At 44.2% G+C, this 19,261-nt stretch overlaps 3 protein-coding genes across 9 annotated transcripts in view; 1 reads left to right on the plus strand and 2 right to left on the minus strand.

Moving 5' to 3' along the window:
• The window catches only part of ksr2 (kinase suppressor of ras 2), a 131,275-nt gene extending 122,012 nt beyond the window's left edge, over positions 1–9,263 (minus strand). For all 4 annotated transcript variants that reach the window (XM_023958217.1, XM_023958216.1, XM_023958218.1 and 1 more), the window contains exon 1: positions 8,972–9,263. In XM_023958217.1, coding sequence (XP_023813985.1) covers positions 8,972–9,145 — 174 coding nt within the window. In that variant the 5' untranslated portion in view covers positions 9,146–9,263. The remainder of the gene's footprint in view (positions 1–8,971) is intronic.
• A 1,233-nt stretch (positions 9,264–10,496) lies between these two features.
• rfc5 (replication factor C subunit 5) lies at positions 10,497–14,586 on the plus strand. Of its 2 annotated transcripts, XM_023958220.1 has the most exons (11): positions 10,504–10,684; positions 10,937–11,001; positions 11,076–11,212; positions 11,295–11,374; positions 11,466–11,539; positions 11,871–12,030; positions 13,118–13,199; positions 13,270–13,399; positions 14,095–14,172; positions 14,311–14,365; positions 14,450–14,586. In XM_023958220.1, the coding sequence occupies exons 1-11, from the start codon at positions 10,638–10,640 to the stop codon at positions 14,547–14,549; spliced, it is 1,008 nt and encodes a 335-aa protein (XP_023813988.1). In that variant the 5' UTR covers positions 10,504–10,637; the 3' UTR covers positions 14,550–14,586. The 2 variants fall into 2 exon arrangements, with proteins under 2 accessions (XP_023813987.1, XP_023813988.1); XM_023958219.1 differs by having other exon boundaries at positions 10,497–10,684; positions 14,095–14,365.
• Positions 14,587–14,691: 105 nt separating this feature from the next.
• Positions 14,692–18,761, minus strand: wsb2 (WD repeat and SOCS box containing 2). 3 transcript variants are annotated; one of them, XM_004072069.3, is made up of 9 exons: positions 18,345–18,627; positions 18,044–18,212; positions 17,459–17,655; positions 17,247–17,378; positions 17,056–17,156; positions 16,429–16,625; positions 16,243–16,332; positions 15,755–15,871; positions 14,692–15,249 (listed from the first exon to the last, which is right to left on the minus strand). In XM_004072069.3, exons 1-9 carry the CDS (start codon positions 18,382–18,384, stop codon positions 15,027–15,029), a joined length of 1,266 nt encoding a protein of 421 aa, XP_004072117.1. In that variant the 5' UTR covers positions 18,385–18,627; the 3' UTR covers positions 14,692–15,026. The 3 variants fall into 3 exon arrangements, with proteins under 3 accessions (XP_004072117.1, XP_011477104.1, XP_020561355.1); XM_011478802.2 differs by having other exon boundaries at positions 18,044–18,761; XM_020705696.1 differs by lacking the exon at positions 17,247–17,378 and having other exon boundaries at positions 18,044–18,761.
• Positions 18,762–19,261: the final 500 nt, after the last annotated feature.

A 19,261-nucleotide genomic window follows, 5' to 3' on the forward strand; every position in this document is an offset into this window, starting at 1 on the left:
CCATCCATCCATCTTCCTCCGCTTATCCGGGACCGGGTCGCGGGGGCAGCAGACTGAGCAGAGATGCCCAGACTTCCCCCACCCCAGCCACTTCCTCCAGCTCCTCTGGGGGGACCCCGAGACGTTCCCAGGCCAGCCGAGAGACGTAGTCTCTCCAGCGTGTCCTGGGTCTTCCCCGGGGCCTCCGCCCAGTGGGACATGCCCGGAACACCTCTCCAGGGAGGCGTCCAGGAGGCATCCGAACTAGATGCCCGAGCCACCTCAACTGGCTCCTTTCGATGTGGAGGAGAAGCGGTTCTACTCCGAGCTCTCCGCGGGTGACCGAGCTTCTCACCCTATCTCTAAGGGAGCGCCCAGCCACCCTGCGGAGGAAGCTCATTTCAGCCGCTTGTATTCGGGACCTCGTTCTTTCGGTCATGACCCATAGCTCATGACCATAGGTGAGTACTGGAACGTAGATCGACCGGTAAATTGAGAGCTTTGCTTTTCGGCTCAGCTCTCTCTTCACCACGACGGACCGATAGAGCGACCGCATAACTACGGACGCTGCTCCGATCCGCCTGTCAATCTCACGCTCCGATTTTCCCTCACTCGTGAACAAGACCCCAAGATATTTAAACTCCTCCACCTGGGGCAAGGACACTCCACCGACCGAGAGATGGCAAACTACCTTTCTCCGGTCAAGGACCATGGCCTCAGATTTAGCGGTGCTGACCCTCATCCCAGCCGCTTCACACTCGGCCGCAAACCGCCCCAATGCACGCTGGAGGTCCCGGTTCGATGAAGCCAACAGGACAACATCATCTGCAAAAAGCAGAGAGGAAATCCTGTGGTCCCCAAACCAGATCCCTTCCGGCCCCTGGCTGCGCCTAGAAATTCTGTCCATAAAAACTATGAACAGAACCGGTGATAGAGGGCAGCCCTGCCGGAGTCCAACGTGGACCGGGAACAGGTCTGACTTACTGCCGGCTATGCGGACCAAGCTCCTACTCCGGTCATACAGAGACCGGACAGCCCTCAGTAAGGCTCCCCGGACCCCATACTCCCAGAGCACCCCCCACAGGATGCCACGGGGGACGCGGTCGAACGCCTTCTCCAAATCCACAAAACACATATGGACTGGATGGGCGAACTCCCACAAACCCTCCAGCACCCCAGATAGGGTGTAGAGCTGGTCCACTGTTCCACGACCAGGACGGAAACCGCACTGTTGTTCCTGAATCCGAGGTTCGACTATCGGACGGACTCTCCTCTCCAGTACCCTGGCATAGACTTTCCCAGGGAGGCTGAGGAGTGTAATTCCCCTATGGTTGGAACACACCCTCCGGTCCCCCTTCTTAAAGAGGGGAACCACCACCCCTGTCTGCCAGTCCAGTGGTACGGTTCCCGACCGCCACGCGATGCTGCAGAGACGTGTCAGCCAAGACACTCCCACAGCATCCAGAGACTTGAGGTGCTCAGGGCGGACTTCATCCACCCCCGGGGCCTTGCCACCGAGGAGCTCGTTGACTACCTCAGTGACTTCAGCCCGGGTAATGGACAGCCCCACCCCAAAATCCTCACTCTCCACTTCTTCAAAAGAAGGCGTGTCAGTGGGATTGAGGAGATCCTCGAAGTACTCCTTCCACCGCCCGACAATGTCCCCAGTCGAAGTCAACAGCTCCCCACCTGCACTGAAAACGGTGCCTGTGGAGAACTGCTTTCCCCTCCTGAGTCGTCGGATGGTTTGCCAGAATTTCTTCGAGGCCAACCGATAGTCCTTCTCCATGGCCTCACCGAACTCCTCCCAGGACCGAGTTTTCGCCTCCGCAACAGTCCGGGCCGCAGCTCGCTTAGACTGCCGGTACCTGTCAGCTGCCTCTGGAGTCCCGCAGGCCAGCCAGGCCTGGTAGGACTCCTTCTTCAGCTTGACGGCATCCCTTACTTCCGGTGTCCACCACCGGGTTCTGGGGTTACCGCCGCGACAGGCACCAGAGACCTTGCGACCACAGCTCCGAGCAGCAGCAGAGACAATGGAGGTGGAAAACATGGTCCACTCGGACTCAATGTCCCCAACCTCCCCCGGTACCTGTTTGAAGTTCTCCCGGATGTGGGAGTTAAAGACTTCCCTGACGGAGGGCTCAGCCAGACGTTCCCAGCAGACCCTCACAGTACGTTTGGGTCTTCCAAGTCTTTCCGGCCTCCTTCCCCGCCAGCAAATCCAACTCACCACCAGGTAGTGATCGGTGGACAGCTCCGCCCCTCTCTTCACCCGAGTGTCCAAAACACAGGGCCGAAGGTCACCTGAAACAACTACAAAGTCGATCATTGACCTCCTGCCTAGGGCGTCCTGATGCCAGGTGTACTGATGGACACCCTTGTGCTCGAACATGGTGTTCGTTATGGACAAACTATGACGAGCACAGAAGTCCAATAACAAAACACCACTCGTGTGCAACTGTAACTGAATATACTCTTAGCTAGGGCCCTGAACTTTGATAGTGGGAATACTGGGTTTAGGAATATAACGACACAAGGTATGGGGTGAGAGTTTATAAGATTGTTTTTCTTTCTCTTAACTTTTTTTGAACGTTTTGTTCAGACTCTAAATGTTATTCTCTATAATAAACTTAGAGTGGAACTTAGTAAATCCTTTAATAAACTTATAATGTTTTTACAAACAGCATTTTTTTTCAGTGCTTTGCAGGACCACCATGTTTTGTCCTTTTTCTAAAAGAAATATATTTAACTTAGAAAGCACATTTTTCCCCTGATGAGTGAAATCAAAACCTTTCCTCTGTGTTTTGAAGCTTTCACTGCTCCATCATGGACCTGCAAATTAACTATAACCAATATTCATTTTCTTTCCTTTAAACTCCCTTTTTAGAAACTATCTCTAACATTAAGCTTTATTTAGCTTTTTCACATGTTATTAAAAGTACCCATGTGCTTTCATACGGAGCTGGCAAAAGTATAACATGATATATTCATGTTAAAAACAAAAAATGGCTGATCTGAATAGTTTTCCTTTTCTTCTGTATGTCTGCACCTTCCAAAAAAACAACTAAATTAAATTGTTAAAAGAGCGATTCATCCCGGAAAACCACGAACAATCTGTAATCCCAGTAAGCCGTTCGTGGGGTCTCGTGCAAGTAACTGTATTCTGATTACACCTTTTGGGAAGAGCAAAGTCAATGTTCAGCCCTGACAAACTGAGTTTTTGAGGTAAGTTTGGTTACTTTGGTTTCATCCTGGATTTAAAACACCAAATTCACTTCTGATGAATACAAAGGAGGCTTTGTACACAGCAGACATTATTTGGCCTGATCTGAACACCTGCTGAAAGCCTCCTGAGCTTCAAAGAAAGCAGGACCTCACTCTTCTGAGCTGAACCAACTGTCTGCATCTGATTTCCTTTTCTTTTGTTGCTGTTGGTCGTTTCCCAAAAGACATCGTTTTCCACCTCACTCTGTGAGGTGGAAAACGATGATTCGCTGTGGCGACCCCTGATGGGAAAAGCCGAAAGAGAAAGAAGGTCGTTTCCCAAAAGAATCATTAACAGTTATCAAAAGTAAAAATGTATACTTCAATCATTTGGATTACTATTAAAACAGGTGGCAAACGCTCTTTTTTTGAATTAAAAAAAGAATTTGCATTTCATGAAAACCAAAAAAGGGCAAGAAAGTTTAAATAGACAACAAAGTGGTGCTTGAAATCAAATCAAATCAAATCAAATCAAACTTTATTTATAAAGCACTTTTCATATAAAAATATAACACAAAGTGCTTTACATTAAAACACAACAAAATATAAAAACAAGTATTGACGAATTAAAAATAAATAAAATAAAAATAAATAAATAAATAAATAAATAGGGCCCCCCTCCCCGTACCTAGAACCCCACTCCTTTCACACCTCCCACCCCTTAAGTGATGGCAAGGACAATGAGAAATAGGGTGAGCACAAAAACAGGAAAAGGAAAGGCACATATTAAATTTCAGAAACCTAGCTCTAATGAAATGATGAACTGATGTGAAATGTTTTGGATAAACTAGATGATTTCAATCCTAATTCATAAAACTTGGGTTCATTTATGTAGCCTACTTTTGCCTATTTGTGGCATCTTAAAGTTGCATTGACACTAAACATAATTCAAGCAGCAGTGAAGTCAATTTGTGGACTCAGTGAGGAGTTTTGAGCTTCAAGCGCTGCAGCAGTCAAGCGGCAGCACGTTTAGGGTTTTTTGTCATGGTACAATGTTTCCAGAGCTCAGAAATCTGAACTTTGGCAAAGAATTTGCATCATCTCAACCAATCAGGAACTCAGCTTTGAACCCTGATGTGTTGATGAGGTGATTAACGGGTGGAGTCCAAAACCAACACAGCAGAGAATCTGATTGTTCTCCTCCTGACCTCAATCATATTTTTCTGATTTGTCCGAATACAACAATATAAAGTTCATCTATTTTTATTCTTTTTTATTTATTTTTTCTCTCCTCGAACTAATGCGGGACAGACAGCAAGTTGTCAAACTGGGTCATAGAGAGACGGAAGTTTTGACAGTAGCTCCTCCCACACCCAGTGGGAGTGTCAGGTTTGTAAATCCACTTTTGGACAAGCGTCCAGCAGCCAAATTTGATGTGAACGCAGCAATAAACACAGCCAAAAAAAAATTGTTTTCGAATAAAGTTGCAGTTTTTATCATTTGTAAAATCCATAGTTTTGGAGACTCTTAGCATGTTTAGATGTGATGTTGTGGAAAGTAGAAGAAGCTTAACTGATTACTGCTGCGGTTAAACACAAACACACCAATGTTAACCTAAAGAAACATGGAAAACGCCTCAACTCAAGCACAAACCCTCCACTCAAAAGACTTTGGATGACTGACTTTGTGCATTTAGAAATTTAAAAACGCGCAATTTATCTTTAAAATCTTCATGTGGTGAAGCACAAAATGTTTACTTTAGGAAAAATTGTCAAAATAGGACATTTGCAGTTTTGTTGTGATTCTGGTGAACTATACGTGACTCTATGAGACTAAATTCATTAATCAAGCTTCATTAAAGAGAACCCAATGTTCTCTTTTTATTTTGGGAGCACTTACAAGCCTTCTGAGTCAATAACTTGAGAAGATGTTGGAAAACACAACCCTGACCTTTTTGTTTGAAGCCTCTAAAATCTAAAAATATGTCGCTCTGAGAGCCATCTACACTCTCTGAGAATTACACCCCCAACCTCTTTGTTCCTTTCCTGTTCTTGGCGGGAACACCCCCTTCCATGCTAACAGGAATAAAGTTTTTTTTTACCAGCTGTGTTTGTCTGCGCTCACCTTTTGTCAAACGCACACATATTGTGTTATTTTTGTCGATAGATGTGTTCATAATGTCTTTTATTCTTTTGTATTCTTGTAAATTAGCTTTGCTTGCAGAGACTCAAGTTACAAACAAAAGGTTTGTCCGAATTCTCTCACTACATACAACCTAGTGCACTATAAAGAATGTTCGCCATTTTGTCAGTGTATTTGAATCAACAAATAAGGAATCCATTGCACTTGAAATTTATTAGACTGCAAAAAACTAAGGTGCATTGATGCCTTTGGCCTTATATGAAATGTGTGACGTCACCCATGGAAAATGGCTTACAGAATGGACACCGCCATGTTGGAGGCAGATGGTGTCAATACTGGTCTGAGCCAGTCCGAGTCAACAATTCTATGGCAACCACTCCGGCCAATTAGGAGTGAGTTAATTGGAAGTCCACACCCCTACCAGTTGAAAGTGGGCAACACAAAACCAAGTTTGAACATTGGAGGTGAGGCAACTTTTGTTAAGGCAGCTGCTTGGCCAGTTTTTAACTTGAATAACTTCCACTACAGACATATCATGAAAAGAAAATAGAATTAACAAGACAACATTAAACAAGAATACGTTTTTTTTAGAGGTATTGGAACAAGAAAGGTTATAACTGAGTAACAGCTGTTTATTTCTCTATAGACGTTTATGGGATTTTGACTTCTTGGAGCCAAAGGGTACTTCCTGTTTGAAAAGCCAGGGGGGAGGAGTCACTCAGTCCAGTTCTCATTTACAGTCAATGGCGGTGTCCGAATTCCTCCATTACTTCCTAACCCCTATAGAATTATAATGTGGGACGATCTAGTGACTTGGATTTTAACACAATTTGGAAATTTCATTACTTTCTTTAAATGGAAAATATGATGTCACCCATTTGCCAAAGTAAAAACTGAATAAATGTGAACATTTTACAAAGACTTTTTATGAATCTGCTGTGTTTATAAAAAAAACAATTTTAATACATTTTTAATAATGACAAATTGTTTCAACGCAATGCATTGTGGTTTATATTTGCCAATGGTGACCATCGATGCACACTTATTTTTTTTGCAGACTTCTGGGAACCACGACAAAATGGCGAGTACCCTATGTAGTGCAATAAGTAGTAAGTAGTGAAGGAATTTGGATACAACCAATGATTGATGCTCACTCAATTGGCAACTATAGACCACAATGCATTGCATTTGAACCATTTCTTTTATTTTTAAAAAACTGTGTGTACATTTCTTTTTATAAATCATCCAAGTTTTCATCATCAGAACTCAAGTGTTATACTTAATCTTTGTAAAGTGTTAACATTTATTATGTTTATATGTTTACTCATGTTTTACTCTGATAATTTCTTATTGATGTTTTATTCTTATGTCTTATTTTTAACCTTGTACAGCAACCTTGGGTGACCTGAAAGGCGCTTGAAATAAATTTATTATTATTATTATTATTATTATTATTATTATTATTATTATTATTATTATTAGGCTGTTACTTTGTAAAATGGGTGATGTCATATTTCGCCTTAAAGAAAAGTGGTAAGAGTAGTTTTTGGGGTTTAGGGAGTAGTCAGTGAATTTGAACGTAACCAAAGGCTTTTTAGTTAGCTCCTGACGGGTAATTCTTCCTAATTCACGACAAAAGTAAAAAAAAAAAAAAGTTAATATTTCTGAAAATGATCCATAATGTTTCCCTATGTAGTAAACAAAGGTCACAAAAATACTTTAAAAGATGAGTGAAACTCAAGAAAAACTGGTAAACAAATGCAAGAACTGCTGTCAAGGTTCAGAAAAATGACCACGTTCAGCCTTTGAGGACGGTTTGAAACCACCGCCAGAAATCCTAAAGTCCTGCCAACTTAAGATGAATAATATCAAACAGACACAACACGCTGGAATTGAAGACACAAGCTGCAGAACATCACGAACATCTGACCTAGAAATGATTTCCTAGATTCTCCACGAAGGCAGAAATCACTGATCAAATCAATAAAATGTTTTGAAACAAGGTTTAATTTATGTGATCTAAGGTAAAGCAGGTGGTTTATAGTTACATGTGTTACAACACATTAATAAATTACAAATGTTTTGGGACTTTGCTCTAACAAGCAATGGTTACCTTGCAAGTAAGATTTCTAGAAATCATTAATTATCAGAAAATAAATATGATTTAGTGAAGGACAAGAGTGCTGCGTTTCCCATCATCCCTTTGTTTACACACTCTCCCACTGGCTTACAGCCCCTCATCACCCCAACGTGACATTGTGGGTTTAACAAAAATGGTGAGAAATATTGGCGCTATCCAGCCGCAGTTTTAAGCCAGATGCCAGTTCAGACGAGGAAAACGAAGATGTACATGTCATCTACAAGTGGATGCATCAGGATGGAGCGGAGCAGGGGGTTTGAGGCTTGCTGTTATACAAACCCAAAACCTTTTCCGTTTTTTGTCTACTCCGGATTCACGATGATTTGAAAAAAAAAGAAATACTCCGAAATGCTATTTTGATCTTAGTTTTTTTAAGAAATGTCCTCCTTCATCAGAAAGAAAATGCCACAAGATCATGTGAAAAACACAGAAAACACAATTTTCATCAGGGACGGCCTTAAAAGAAAGCTAGATTTGTAACAACCCCACCATTATGTTTGATCTTCATTCATCTTTAAAAAATTATAACCTTTGCAAGTGCATAATATAATTCTCACAACGTTCCTGTTTGCTTTGCACTTTCCAGCCTGATGTTTGTGCTCCATGTTTATGGATTAAGTGTCTCCTCAATGAAGAGCTCAGACATGAAGCATTAGAGCAGCATGTTGATGTGTGCAGCACTCTCTCTCTTTCAGGTGACTTTATGGTCTCGAATGTAGCTTTTCAGTTCTGTTAATCCCCCTGGGGGGGGGGGGGGGGGGGTTAGAGTGTGTTGAAGGCGTGCAGAACCTCAGATGGCTTTATGGGCCTCTTATTGCACTTAATACTGTTTGTTTTAATCTCTTGGGACAGCGTCGTCACATTCTCACAGGTGTTTATGGCTGCTCTGCGTCCGCAGCACTCACGCTGACCTTTCTTCCTGCGTGCGGCGCTCTGACTCTGAAGCAGGTCCGCTGGCCGGTTAAAGGTGGACCATCTCAAACGCAACACCGGGTTATTGTGACCGTTACATAACGTAATTTACAGAATACCCCCACGGGCCAATTAAAGGATAGGGATGTTTTGTAACCTTGTCGGTATAATCTGGTCGCCTTGCGTAACGGCGGCTGGGTTTGGGATGAGCCCAGAGCGCGCGCAGGCTGGCATGGCACACCGGCAACGGATTGTAAACACGGGGCTGCACGCGCAGGCCTCACGTATATATCTGATGAAGAGGAGAGCCACCTTCTCTTCCCGCCACCTGCAGAATGCGCAAGTCTCCAGCAGCCCACTGCAGCCCCGTGGCCTCGAGATTTATTGCACTGCACAGACAGAGCCGCGCGCACGGATGAAAGGCTGTGGAGCTTGGAGCCCCTGCATATGGATGCAATGACAGCACCAGGGTAGTTTGCTGCTGGGAAAAAAAAAAACAGCATAAACGTGCAGAGTGGCCTGTAAAAACTGACAGCCCTGGGTGATGCTTTAGTTGAGGATGCAGAGCAGTAATTGAGTCAGGGAGCCGCTTACCTCCAGCGTTCGGATCTCTTTTTGTGTCAAGTCGTTGGATGTGGCACATTTGGTCCGTAAACCCTCCAAACTAGAAATGCTTATGTCAATCATGTTCTGCACCAACTCGCACTGCTGCAAGGCTTTCTGCAAACTGAGATGCTGCTCCTCGCTTTTTGTCATCTCCTCGTTCATAGTTTAGCGCGCGCTGGATGGTATTTTTTCCCCTTAGTTTGTATTTCCAAGACAAAAAAAGAAGAAGAAGAACAGAGGGTTAAAAAAAGAGGATAATTCAAGAAAGAAACGTGGAGGAGCCCGCGGAAAAGAGCAACCAGCACAGCGCAGTGGAAAGAGATGCTGCAGGCTTAGACTCTGGCTTTGAGCCGTGAGAGGGTCGCCTCCATTGCAACAACAGTCCTCGCAGCTCCAGCTGGATGATCAAGGATGTAAACTAGACCAAACTCAATGTGAGGATGCGGAGCGGGGCTGAGCGGTCTGCTACAGCATCCATCGGGCGTCCTTTCCGTTCTAATGGATGCTGAGGAAGGGGGGGGGGGGGAGAAAAAAAAGGGGGGGAAAGGAACCAAATTTGCTGCTCAGCGCATCCTAAACAGCCGGATCGGGTAGAACCTGGCGGTTTTAAAGGTGCTGATGTGCGGATTGGATGCAGGTACTCCCTGTCTCCCTTGGCAGCAGCTGCATCCCGGTTCGCTCCCACCACACCGACATGTTTCCCGTCAATCAAAGCCACAGCAACAGCATCGCAGCGCCGCCGTAAGGGGCCGCTCTCGCGTGATCACGGCGCGCTCAAGTGGGTTCTCGTCTGCTGGACGAGAAACGCATCATCTGCGACAAATGATCTTTATTTTTCAGGGTGATATTTCATCAAATTAAACATAATTCAGCAATCTTACTAAAATGCAAACGAAGTGCCTGTTAAACTAAAAGGTTAAACAAAATTTGAAAACATTTTTTAAAACATTTATTGTGTGTACTCACCCAAGTTATTAAATAATGGGGGGGGGGGGGGCATGTTTTACTTATTTATTTATTGTTTTTGGTTGTCGCCTGGTTAGGTAGCTAAATAGTTAACGTCTAAAGCGTATATTCTAAATGAAACGTATTAAAAACCAAACAGATTAAGAAACTTGTGTATTTTTCTATTAATTTAATTTACCTATTTTACGAAATACTTATTGCACAAGTTAGATAGAAATGTATGTACATCAGGGGATTAAATATTGTTTTTTTCCTGTTAAATGCTTTAAAGTCTTATACAAATCTTTAAAATTAGTCTGATTTCCACAGCACATTAATTTTCGTTCTGAAATGTTCAAGAAAATCGGTCAAAAATGTTTTCGCCTACGGATAAATATCAAACTAACACAGAGATTTCTATTTTACAAGATAATCAACTCAAAAATGTTTATAAAATAAACAAAAAACAATTTTAAGCTTTACTTTAGAAAATATTAAAATTCTTCAATTGATATTGTGGTTTTTTTTACAGTTTACCTTCAACATATCACCATGATCCCACCCACCGGAAAGCAAAACGACATTCTGTTGGTGTTACGTCATGACGTTGGCGTGCGTTTCTGTCGCGAGCGCGGCAAAAGGAAGCGACATAGAACAGACGGGGTTTTTCCTCTACTTGCCCGGCTAATAAATAAAGTTACCGGGAGTCATGGCGTCTACGAGTAGGACCCCGTTACAGAGCAGAAACCTGCCATGGTGAGCCGCGACGAACGAGACGTTTGAGAAGCGGCGAGAATGTCGTTGTTGTCTAAGACTAAGCTAGCTGCTCCTTCAAGTTCTTGTTTGTCTCCAGTCAGAGGCTGTGCTTTTTTTTTTTGTTTTGTTTTCTTTTAAGTTTGTTCAGCTTTTTAAAGGCCTACACACTTCTTAAAAAGAAGGGAAAAAAAGAAATATTCTACTAAACAACGTCTTTGTTTTTGTGCTAAAAGTGTTTGTTTTGCATTTCAGGGTAGAAAAATATAGACCACAAAAACTCGATGATTTAATTTCACACAGAGACATCCTGAGCACCAGTAAGTTTGTTCATTTAAGGAAGCAAATCGACTCTGTGGTGTCCAGAGTTCTGAAGGTCTCCATGTCTCTTCAGTCCAGAGGTTCGTCAGAGAGGACCGGCTTCCTCACCTCCTGCTCTACGGGCCTCCTGGAACCGGAAAGACCTCCACCATTCTGGCCTGTGCCCGGCAACTGTACAAGGACAAGGAGTTCAACTCCATGGTGCTGGAGGTACCGTCTCCACTCAGGATCTTTAGTCTGCAGGGATTTTCTCATCTCCAAGGGTCCTGATTCTGATTCTCTTCTGTTCAAGCTGAATGCTTCAGACGACAGGGGTATCGATGTGGTCCGAGGTCCCATCCTGAGTTTTGCCAGCACCAGAACCATCTTCAAGTGAGTCGGTACCGCTCCAGCTCTCTGTGACCTTCTGCAGAGATTCCCTCCAGACAACTCCAAACTCCTTTTTCCTCCCTTTGATCCCCAGGAAAGGCTTCAAGCTGGTGATCCTGGACGAGGCCGATGCCATGACCCAGGATGCCCAGAATGCATTGCGGCGAGGTGAGCCATCTGTTCGCCTAAGTATGGCTTGCTGTGAGCGACACGGCTCACTGGGCAGCCAAATCATTTGGCTGATGATGCATGGGTCTGCATGAAAACACAACCGTTTTCTAAAATAATCCTTTGCATTGATTTTGTTGATTAAAATTTTTTTTTTCATAGGTGTTGAAAGTAGGTTATCGTCAACGATCTCATAAACGAATTAAGATGTTTGCAGATTTTCAAAATAAGACGATTTTAAGTAACTTTATCCCATTGAACTAACGTTTTGGCAGGTAACAGTCTGTCTTTTTATTTTTGTAAACTTCCTGCTGTCTCCCGTACGCCTCAGTGATTGAGAAGTTCACAGAAAACACCCGGTTCTGCCTCATCTGCAACTACCTTTCCAAGATCATCCCCGCCCTGCAGTCCCGGTGCACCAGGTTCCGCTTCGGGCCTCTGTCGGCGGACCAGATGATCCCCCGGCTGAGGCACGTCATTCAGGAGGAGAGGTGAGGAAAACCGGGACCGCTTTCGGCCTCTGAAGTCTCTCACTTTCTGAGTCTGTCAGAAGCATTAAAAACGACTGTGATGTTGACATGAAAAGATGCTTTCAAAGGATTTTTGAAAAATTAGGACTATAAATGGAATGAAAAACTTTACATTCTCGTTTCTGCCATTCGCATTCATCGCTTTTTAAGCTTTTCATTAAGAATCTCTCAGTTTTCTTTTTTTCTTTTTTTGATCCGATTTCACGTTTTTTTATGCTGATACCCGAGTCTCGCTCCAATACTTTTATAACACATTTTAAAAGTTGAATAAACAAATGCAGGTTTTCCCGTTTTTATTCTATTCCCCCTTTATTTTGTCAGAAAAAGAGCACCTCTGTGAACAATTAAGTACAAATAGTGCAACCATCAACTAGAAAAAATAACAAACTATTAACTGGTAAAAATAGTTGATAATTAGTCATGTGAGAAAGTTTGGTGACTGTAGCTTTGGCTCTTCAGAGCTTTTTGGATCAGATGTGATTTTTTTTTTTTTACTTTGGGAAAAAGAAATACCCATTTTTTTAAAAGGCATGAATATGATGAGTATTTATGACTTAACTTATATAAACAGAACCATTTATGTATTTGTGTTGTTTTTGAGAGTTTATTATCTTCTGATCACTTTTTCACAGAGCTTTCTTTTTGTAGACGGTCCCTTAGCAGCTCTTTTCACTGCCGTTTCTCTCTTTAATTCTCCGTATTTGAAAAACACATCGCATTTTTCTTTAAAGGTCATCGTTTACGTTAAGACAAACCAATAGAGACACTTGCTGTCAGTTTCAAATGTTAATTAAAAGAATTTTGAAACCTAGAAGTCCAAATATCCTTCAGACTTTACCAAACTGTGTTTGTGCGCCTCCCGCTCAAGCTAGTGCCATGTTTTTGCTGCGTTTTAGGGCAATAAGATGTTGTGATCCGTCCATGAGATGCAGACGTCTAGTACAGGATTTATCTGTAAAAATAAGCTTTAAATGCATAGCGCTGATCATAATAATTTTCCTCTTTAAACTTCCTTTTGGCCTTTAATGAGCTGAATCTTGTCTGGTAGCATCGACATCACCGAGGATGGGATGAAGGCCATCGTGACTTTATCGTCCGGCGACATGAGGAGGTCGCTGAACGTCCTGCAGGTGGGACCTCCTCACTCCTCCTGCCGGGATGTTCTCCAGCAGAGAGGAAAGACTTTTCGTGTCCTTTCAGAGCACCAGCATGGCGTACGGGAAGGTGACGGAGGACTCCGTGTACACCTGCACGGGACAGCCGCTCCGCTCGGACATCGCTAACATCCTCGACTGGTGCCTCAACAAAGACTTCACCTCGGCTTACAAACGTATCCTTCCATCAAACCCACATACAGAGCTGGAACCGCTCTTTTAGAAATCTAGACTTTCATCCGTTAGATCAGTGATCCCAAACCTTTTTTGGCCTCCAACGTTTAACGTCGGACTATGGTCGTGTCCGAATTCCTTCCCCTTTGTAGAGCTGTCCGAATCTACAATTCCCAAATCCAGTGTCCTGGAAATTTCCCAGAAGTCTCTGCGAAAAACCAGTGTGCATCAATGCTCACTAGATCGATAGACCACAATGCATTGCGTCGGAACATTTTTTGCCATAAAAAAAGTATTTTTTAAATAAACCATCAACGTTTTTATCTTCAGCAGACTTGTAAATACTCGTCGCAAAACGCTCATAGTAATTAGATTTTCACTTTGTGAAATCGATGACGTCATATCCGCCGTTAAAAAAAGAAAAGTAGTGAGCAGGGTGTCTAAAATCCAGGGCACTACATAGTGCAGCACTGTATAGTTTTTTTTCACAGCGATCCGAACGCGGCAGAATCAGCTTTTCAAATTAAAATGCTCATGAAATGAAGTCTAAAAAACATTTTGACAATATTTTACAAATAATGAAGATTCAGTGAAACGTAGTTTTTAAAACTCATTTCAGTCACGTTTCACTTGGATTGACTGAAGAAGTTTCTAAAATGCTTTTTTTTGTGTGAATCTTTAACCTTTTTGATGCCAGAAATCCTCCAGCTGAAAACTTTGAAGGGTCTGGCTCTTCATGACATCCTCACCGAGCTGCACCTGCTCGTTCACAGAGGTAATCCAGCAGAAATACTCCCATTACCATCGTGGAGGGAGGATTTTTTTTTTTTATCCTCCTCACAGTTTCACGTCTTAGTTTTACATCCTAAAGCAAGCATCTCCTCTGAAACGTTTTCCTCTTCCTCTGCTGAAGTGGATTTTCCTCCTGCTACCCGCATGACTCTGCTGGTGAAGTTAGCCGACGTGGAGTGAGTGCCGCCGCGCCGCCTCCCCCTCCCCCCCCCCCCGCATGAACGCTACAAATGTGCTGACGCGTCTTTTTTCACTTTCAGACACAGACTCGCTTCGGGAACGGACGAGAAGATCCAGCTGAGCTCCATGGTGGGGGCTTTCCAGGAGGTCCGGGACCTGGTGGTCAGCGAGGCTTCATGAAGTTCAGCAGAATTAAATACTTCAAAGACCCCAAAAATGTCCTCGGTTTTTCTTTCTTTTGTTGGTGCATAAAATCATTAAAATAAACACAACTTGCCGGTTAAAGCCAGATTGTTCTTCCTGAAAAACATCATCTTTCAACTTGGAGATTGAATCATTTTAATAATTATTATTGTTCCTTCCTGTTATCCAGTATTAAGGTGTGCAGGTTCTGCAGAAGCGCTCCGACCACCAAAGGGTTAAAACAAATATTTACAAAATAAATTAGACATAGAAAACTGTGATATTCAAGCTAAATTAGCAGAACATTTACTAAATGCTTCTTAAAGTAGTAGTGCAATAAATGAAACTCTTAGTGCAGGATTATTTAAAGTAGAATACACGAGCGGATTTTCCTTCTTTATACGGCAGTTTTCCATCAGAAAACCAAAACCAAAAATAAAGGCCTTTTGAGATGAGAGTGCGGCGCGCTCCTCCTCAAGACTCCCAGTCCTCCTCCTCGTCATCAGAGGAGGAGGCGCAGTTCCTGAGGCGTTCGGGGATGTTTTTATAGGTGAGGTATTCCACGATCCTCTTGGGGAGGGGCAGCGCCTCGATCTGCTGCGTGGAGACGGAGAAGCGCAGAGCGGACCGGCACAGGTGGCACAGGCTGGGGACGGTCACGGGCGCCCTCCAGAACCGGACGTGGCCGTCTCGGGTTCTGTGTGAGGAGAGACGGCCGTGGAGTTAAGGTCATCGCCGGAGGGGAAGGTCAACAGGATGTGGAGGGCGATCAAGTTCGACATTCAGCCCCGAAGGGACAAATATAAAAGCAGGTCTGTTTAAAGAGCCGCTCCAATTATCTTTTGATCTACTTTCACAGCGTTCCCAGCGGTCTTTGAATTAGAATGATGCAGTTTTTAGCCAAAAATCTGAAAAATGCTGCATGAACTCCATTGAAAATTGTGTTTTTGTGGCATTTTTCTGATGATAAAGGACATGTACAGAAAATTTAGCTCAAACTTGCATCTCCGAGTATTGATTTGAATCGTGAATCAGAAGCAGATGAAAAAATGCAGTTTGTGACACAGAAAATATGCTGGGTTCCCCGCTATGAGCTCACAACAGGGGGGATGCCAAGGATCTTGCCCACAACTCGGAGGTTAATTCCCAATGAACTAAAAAGACCGACAAAAGAAGGTTGGAGTGGGGGGGCTTTTCTTTACCCGGTGGCGACCACGCCCCCTTGTGGGTGGTAGTTGCAGCACAGTCCGTTGGAGTCTCTGTCCCTCCTCGTCTGCATCGTCATCCGTCTCTCCCCTGGCTCCCAGATCCTGAGCGCTCTGTGGACCGAACATCTCAGACGTTGGTTGTTGTGGGAAAAATGTGCCCCCTCCCTAATAGCACCATTAACCACAGGATCACTTTAAGTGTGAATTTAAACATTAACATCTAAAAAAGTCCTAATTCAAACCAAAAACACTCGCGTTTTGTTCAGATTACGGAGAAATTATCCGTCTTTTGGAGACCAGAGATCCCTCATCCACACATGGAAAAACAAATATTCTGATCAGACAGAAGAGGAACTTTGTAAAAAGTGGTGGCAGTATGATGGTTTGGGACTTCCATCAGATTTTTTTTGGGTTAGTTTAAAGTCCTTTCAAAGTGTTTTGTGGGAAACTAAAAAGGAAATTTCAGGAAAACGTCTTTCTACCTGTCGTCCGTCACAATCGCCAGGTGTAAACCGCTGGGAGAAAACTGTATTGCAGAGATTTGGTTTTTCCCGTAGACATCAAAGTAGTCCCTAAAAGTGAAGCATCAAACCAGCAGGAATGAGTCATCTTTGTGGGGAATTGAACCCGCGCTCATGAGACGGAAGGTCAAACGCGGAAGAACTTACGCCAGAGTGGCCAGTTTCTCCGATGTGTACGGGTCCCAGAGGTCGATGTACCAGCCGGAGCCGCTGAAGGCGGCCGTGGCGAGCACGGCTCCGTCCGGGGAGAAGTCACAGGACGACAGGAGGCACAGGGTCTTGTGGGCTCCTCCTGTCAGGTTCCTGATGAAGGTGTAGGACCGCAGACTCCACAGACACACCATCTGAGCAAAAAGGGAAAAGGCTTAGTCAGGTCAGTCCTCAGCAGGAACATCTAAACGCCGCTCCGGATCGGGACTCGGAGGGAAGTCTCCGCTGCCAAAGGAGTTTGTGTTGGGAAAGCTGCAGCTGGGAATGTGTGAAGAGGCTCCCTGGAGCTCCACATGAGGAGAACAAAGCCTCAGCTCTGTGGGTCAGCAGATCCAGCACAGGAGCAGGAGAAGACAAGCATAACAGAGCAGCAAACTTGGTCTCAGGAATTCCCAGCAGCTTCCCGCACCACAAAGTAATGTCTCCTAGATTTCCTATGCGCGCAGAATGCCTCTTCCAGCCGGAATCCTCGGATTCTGCAGGATCCTGAAGCATTTCTGTCTGAAACCCTTCAGTTTCAATTCCATCCCTTTGAGCGGGTAGAATGTTCTGTTTGCTGCTCACCCTGTCAAAGCGGCCGACGGACGCCATCATGCTGCAGTCCGGCGACACGCAGCAGCTGTTGATCCAGTCTTTGTGTCCCGACAGCACCTGAACCTTTTTCCCTGAAATGGAGGAAGCCATCAGCCTCTTTCAAGAGCGGCTTGAGACGCACGGACATCGGAACTTTGTGGAGTTTACTCAGTTATGTGCACCTTTGTGAGCCAGGTCCCAAATCCTCAGAGTCTTATCCCGAGACGCCGAGATGAGGGTGAGCGTCCCGTTCTGAGGGAAAACCAGGTCTCTCACAACACCCTCGTGCCCCCGGAGATCAAACACAGCATGACCTTTAGTGGGGGGGGGGGGGCACCCTCGTAAACGCTCATCTTTTATCAGCAGGCTCCCCAAATCAGAGGCAATTTCTCACCTGTCAGAACGTTCCAGATCTTGATCACGCCATTCTCCAAGCCCGTGGCCAGCAGCAGGGGCTCCTTCCCTTTCGCCGTGCGTTTTGAGGTTTGAGCCACTGATGAGTGGGGCTTCGGACCAAAGGCCAGTCCCCACACTGGCTGACCACAGCTGAAGCTTTTGTCTCCTCGGTCTGTCGTTTCGCCATGACCCTCTCTGTGGGCGACATCGACAATCAGCAAATATCGAGTGTGGGTGGATTCAGCCACAGTTCCAGGTTGATGCAAGGTTCTCTGCTTCTAATCCTTAACATGTATCCATTATATAACAAATATTACATGTTTATGAAGTAAGACTTTTGCCGGAGTCCCCAGGACATTGAAAAGGAAGGAAAAAGCAGCTGGCTTTTAACTTTAATTCTTTTTGCAGCAAATAGCTTCAGAGGATAATATAAATTTACTTTATAAAACACAAAACATTGTTGTATGTAACCTATAAACAGTCTATCATGGTTGTTTTGCCATTATTTAAACGTTTTGAAAGGAAGATTTTTGAAAAAAGCTCGAATGTCCGAGCCACCCCTGAAGGCATCACACGAACGCACTGAGAGTCGAGAGGCCAAGCGACGACCCAGATGATGCCGTGCCCCATGGACCAGGCGAACCACGCGCCGTCCGGGGAGAAGTCCACGCTCCACGTCTCGCATCCCGCCAGCTCCAGCAGCGACGGAGGACGCCTGGTCTTCAGCTCCAGGAGGAGCGCCGGGTCTGACGCTGCAGGACGAGGAGGAGGAGGACACAGAAACGGCTTCAAACTCCGCATGAGCCCGTCATCCTCCGCTGCCTGGCGACGGAGCGTCGGCATGACAACGCCAACACCAGCAGGCCGGGAACTGGGGGACTTACGTGTCGGCTGAAGCTCCGCGTTGCCGTGCGTGGAGCACATCTCTTCACATTCTTTCTCCTCAGCGCCGTGGGATGGTCCTCCGTCCGGCTTCCATGTAAACGCGGCCGCGAGCTGAGGTCTGTCTCTGTCTGTCACGCGCGTGCACCCCTGCGTCCTCCAGGTGTCAGCGGTTCGGAATGTGAAAAATTCAAGAGACGGAACAAACGCCTCGTCTTCTCTTCGTCACCCTGAACGACGGACTCAAGTGTATAACTCGGTCACGTTCTCCCTACTCAGTTACGTAAGCCTGTTTAGACCACGCCCCCAAAAGACTTTGAGCACGTGAACAACGTCTGAGCTTCCGGTGAAGTTCTTTGTTTTTGTTTACTCTTTGGTGTTTTCCTGTTTGAACAAAGTCAAGAGAAGAAAAGTAAAACATAAGACACAAAATCCTGGATTTTAGTCCTTTTTTCAAACCCTTTCCTGAAGAAAACTTGAACATGTTGAACCATTTCAGCCAAGAAAACTTCACTGCAATTCAATTCTTTGCTTTGTTTGGCTTTTTTTCTTTTTAATAAAAACGGTTTCCCTTTTATTTTTTCATATAAGTTTTGAATAAAAATAGAAATTTACCGCTGCAAGCAACACTGACTGATATCCACACTAAAAAACTATTTAAATAAATGCAACAGGAATTTAATTAATTTTAATTACATTTAATATTTTTTGCATTTTTTTAATGCAAAAAGGCTTTTTAATTAAACCACATTTTTCTCTTTTATTTTCATTAATTTTTCTTTTTTTCTTCCAATCCAAATTGATTTCATAATTAAATTGTAATCATTAGATATTCAATCAAATCAAACACCTGTGAATTAAAATTGAAACCCAGTGTTTACATTTTCCCCTAAGAGATGCTCTTATTAAATTACATATA

The sequence above is a fragment of the Oryzias latipes genome, chromosome 9 (genome assembly GCF_002234675.1).
Source record: "Oryzias latipes chromosome 9, ASM223467v1".
Lineage (NCBI taxonomy): Eukaryota > Metazoa > Chordata > Actinopteri > Beloniformes > Adrianichthyidae > Oryzias > Oryzias latipes.

Coding starts and splice junctions, on each gene's coding strand:
- rfc5 (XM_023958219.1), top strand. CDS start 10,638: ATGGCGTCTACGAGTAGGACCCCGTTACAGAGCAGAAACCTGCCATG. Junction 11,375..11,465: donor AGCACCAGAACCATCTTCAA/GTGAGTCGGTAC, acceptor TTTGATCCCCAG/GAAAGGCTTCAAGCTGGTGA. Junction 13,400..14,094: donor CTTCACCTCGGCTTACAAAC/GTATCCTTCCAT, acceptor TTTTGATGCCAG/AAATCCTCCAGCTGAAAACT.
- wsb2 (XM_011478802.2), bottom strand. CDS start 18,384: ATGTGCTCCACGCACGGCAACGCGGAGCTTCAGCCGACACGTAAGTCC. Junction 17,656..18,043: donor GCTTGGCCTCTCGACTCTCA/GTGCGTTCGTGT, acceptor TGTCGCCCACAG/AGAGGGTCATGGCGAAACGA. Junction 15,872..16,242: donor GCGATTGTGACGGACGACAG/GTAGAAAGACGT, acceptor TTCGGTCCACAG/AGCGCTCAGGATCTGGGAGC.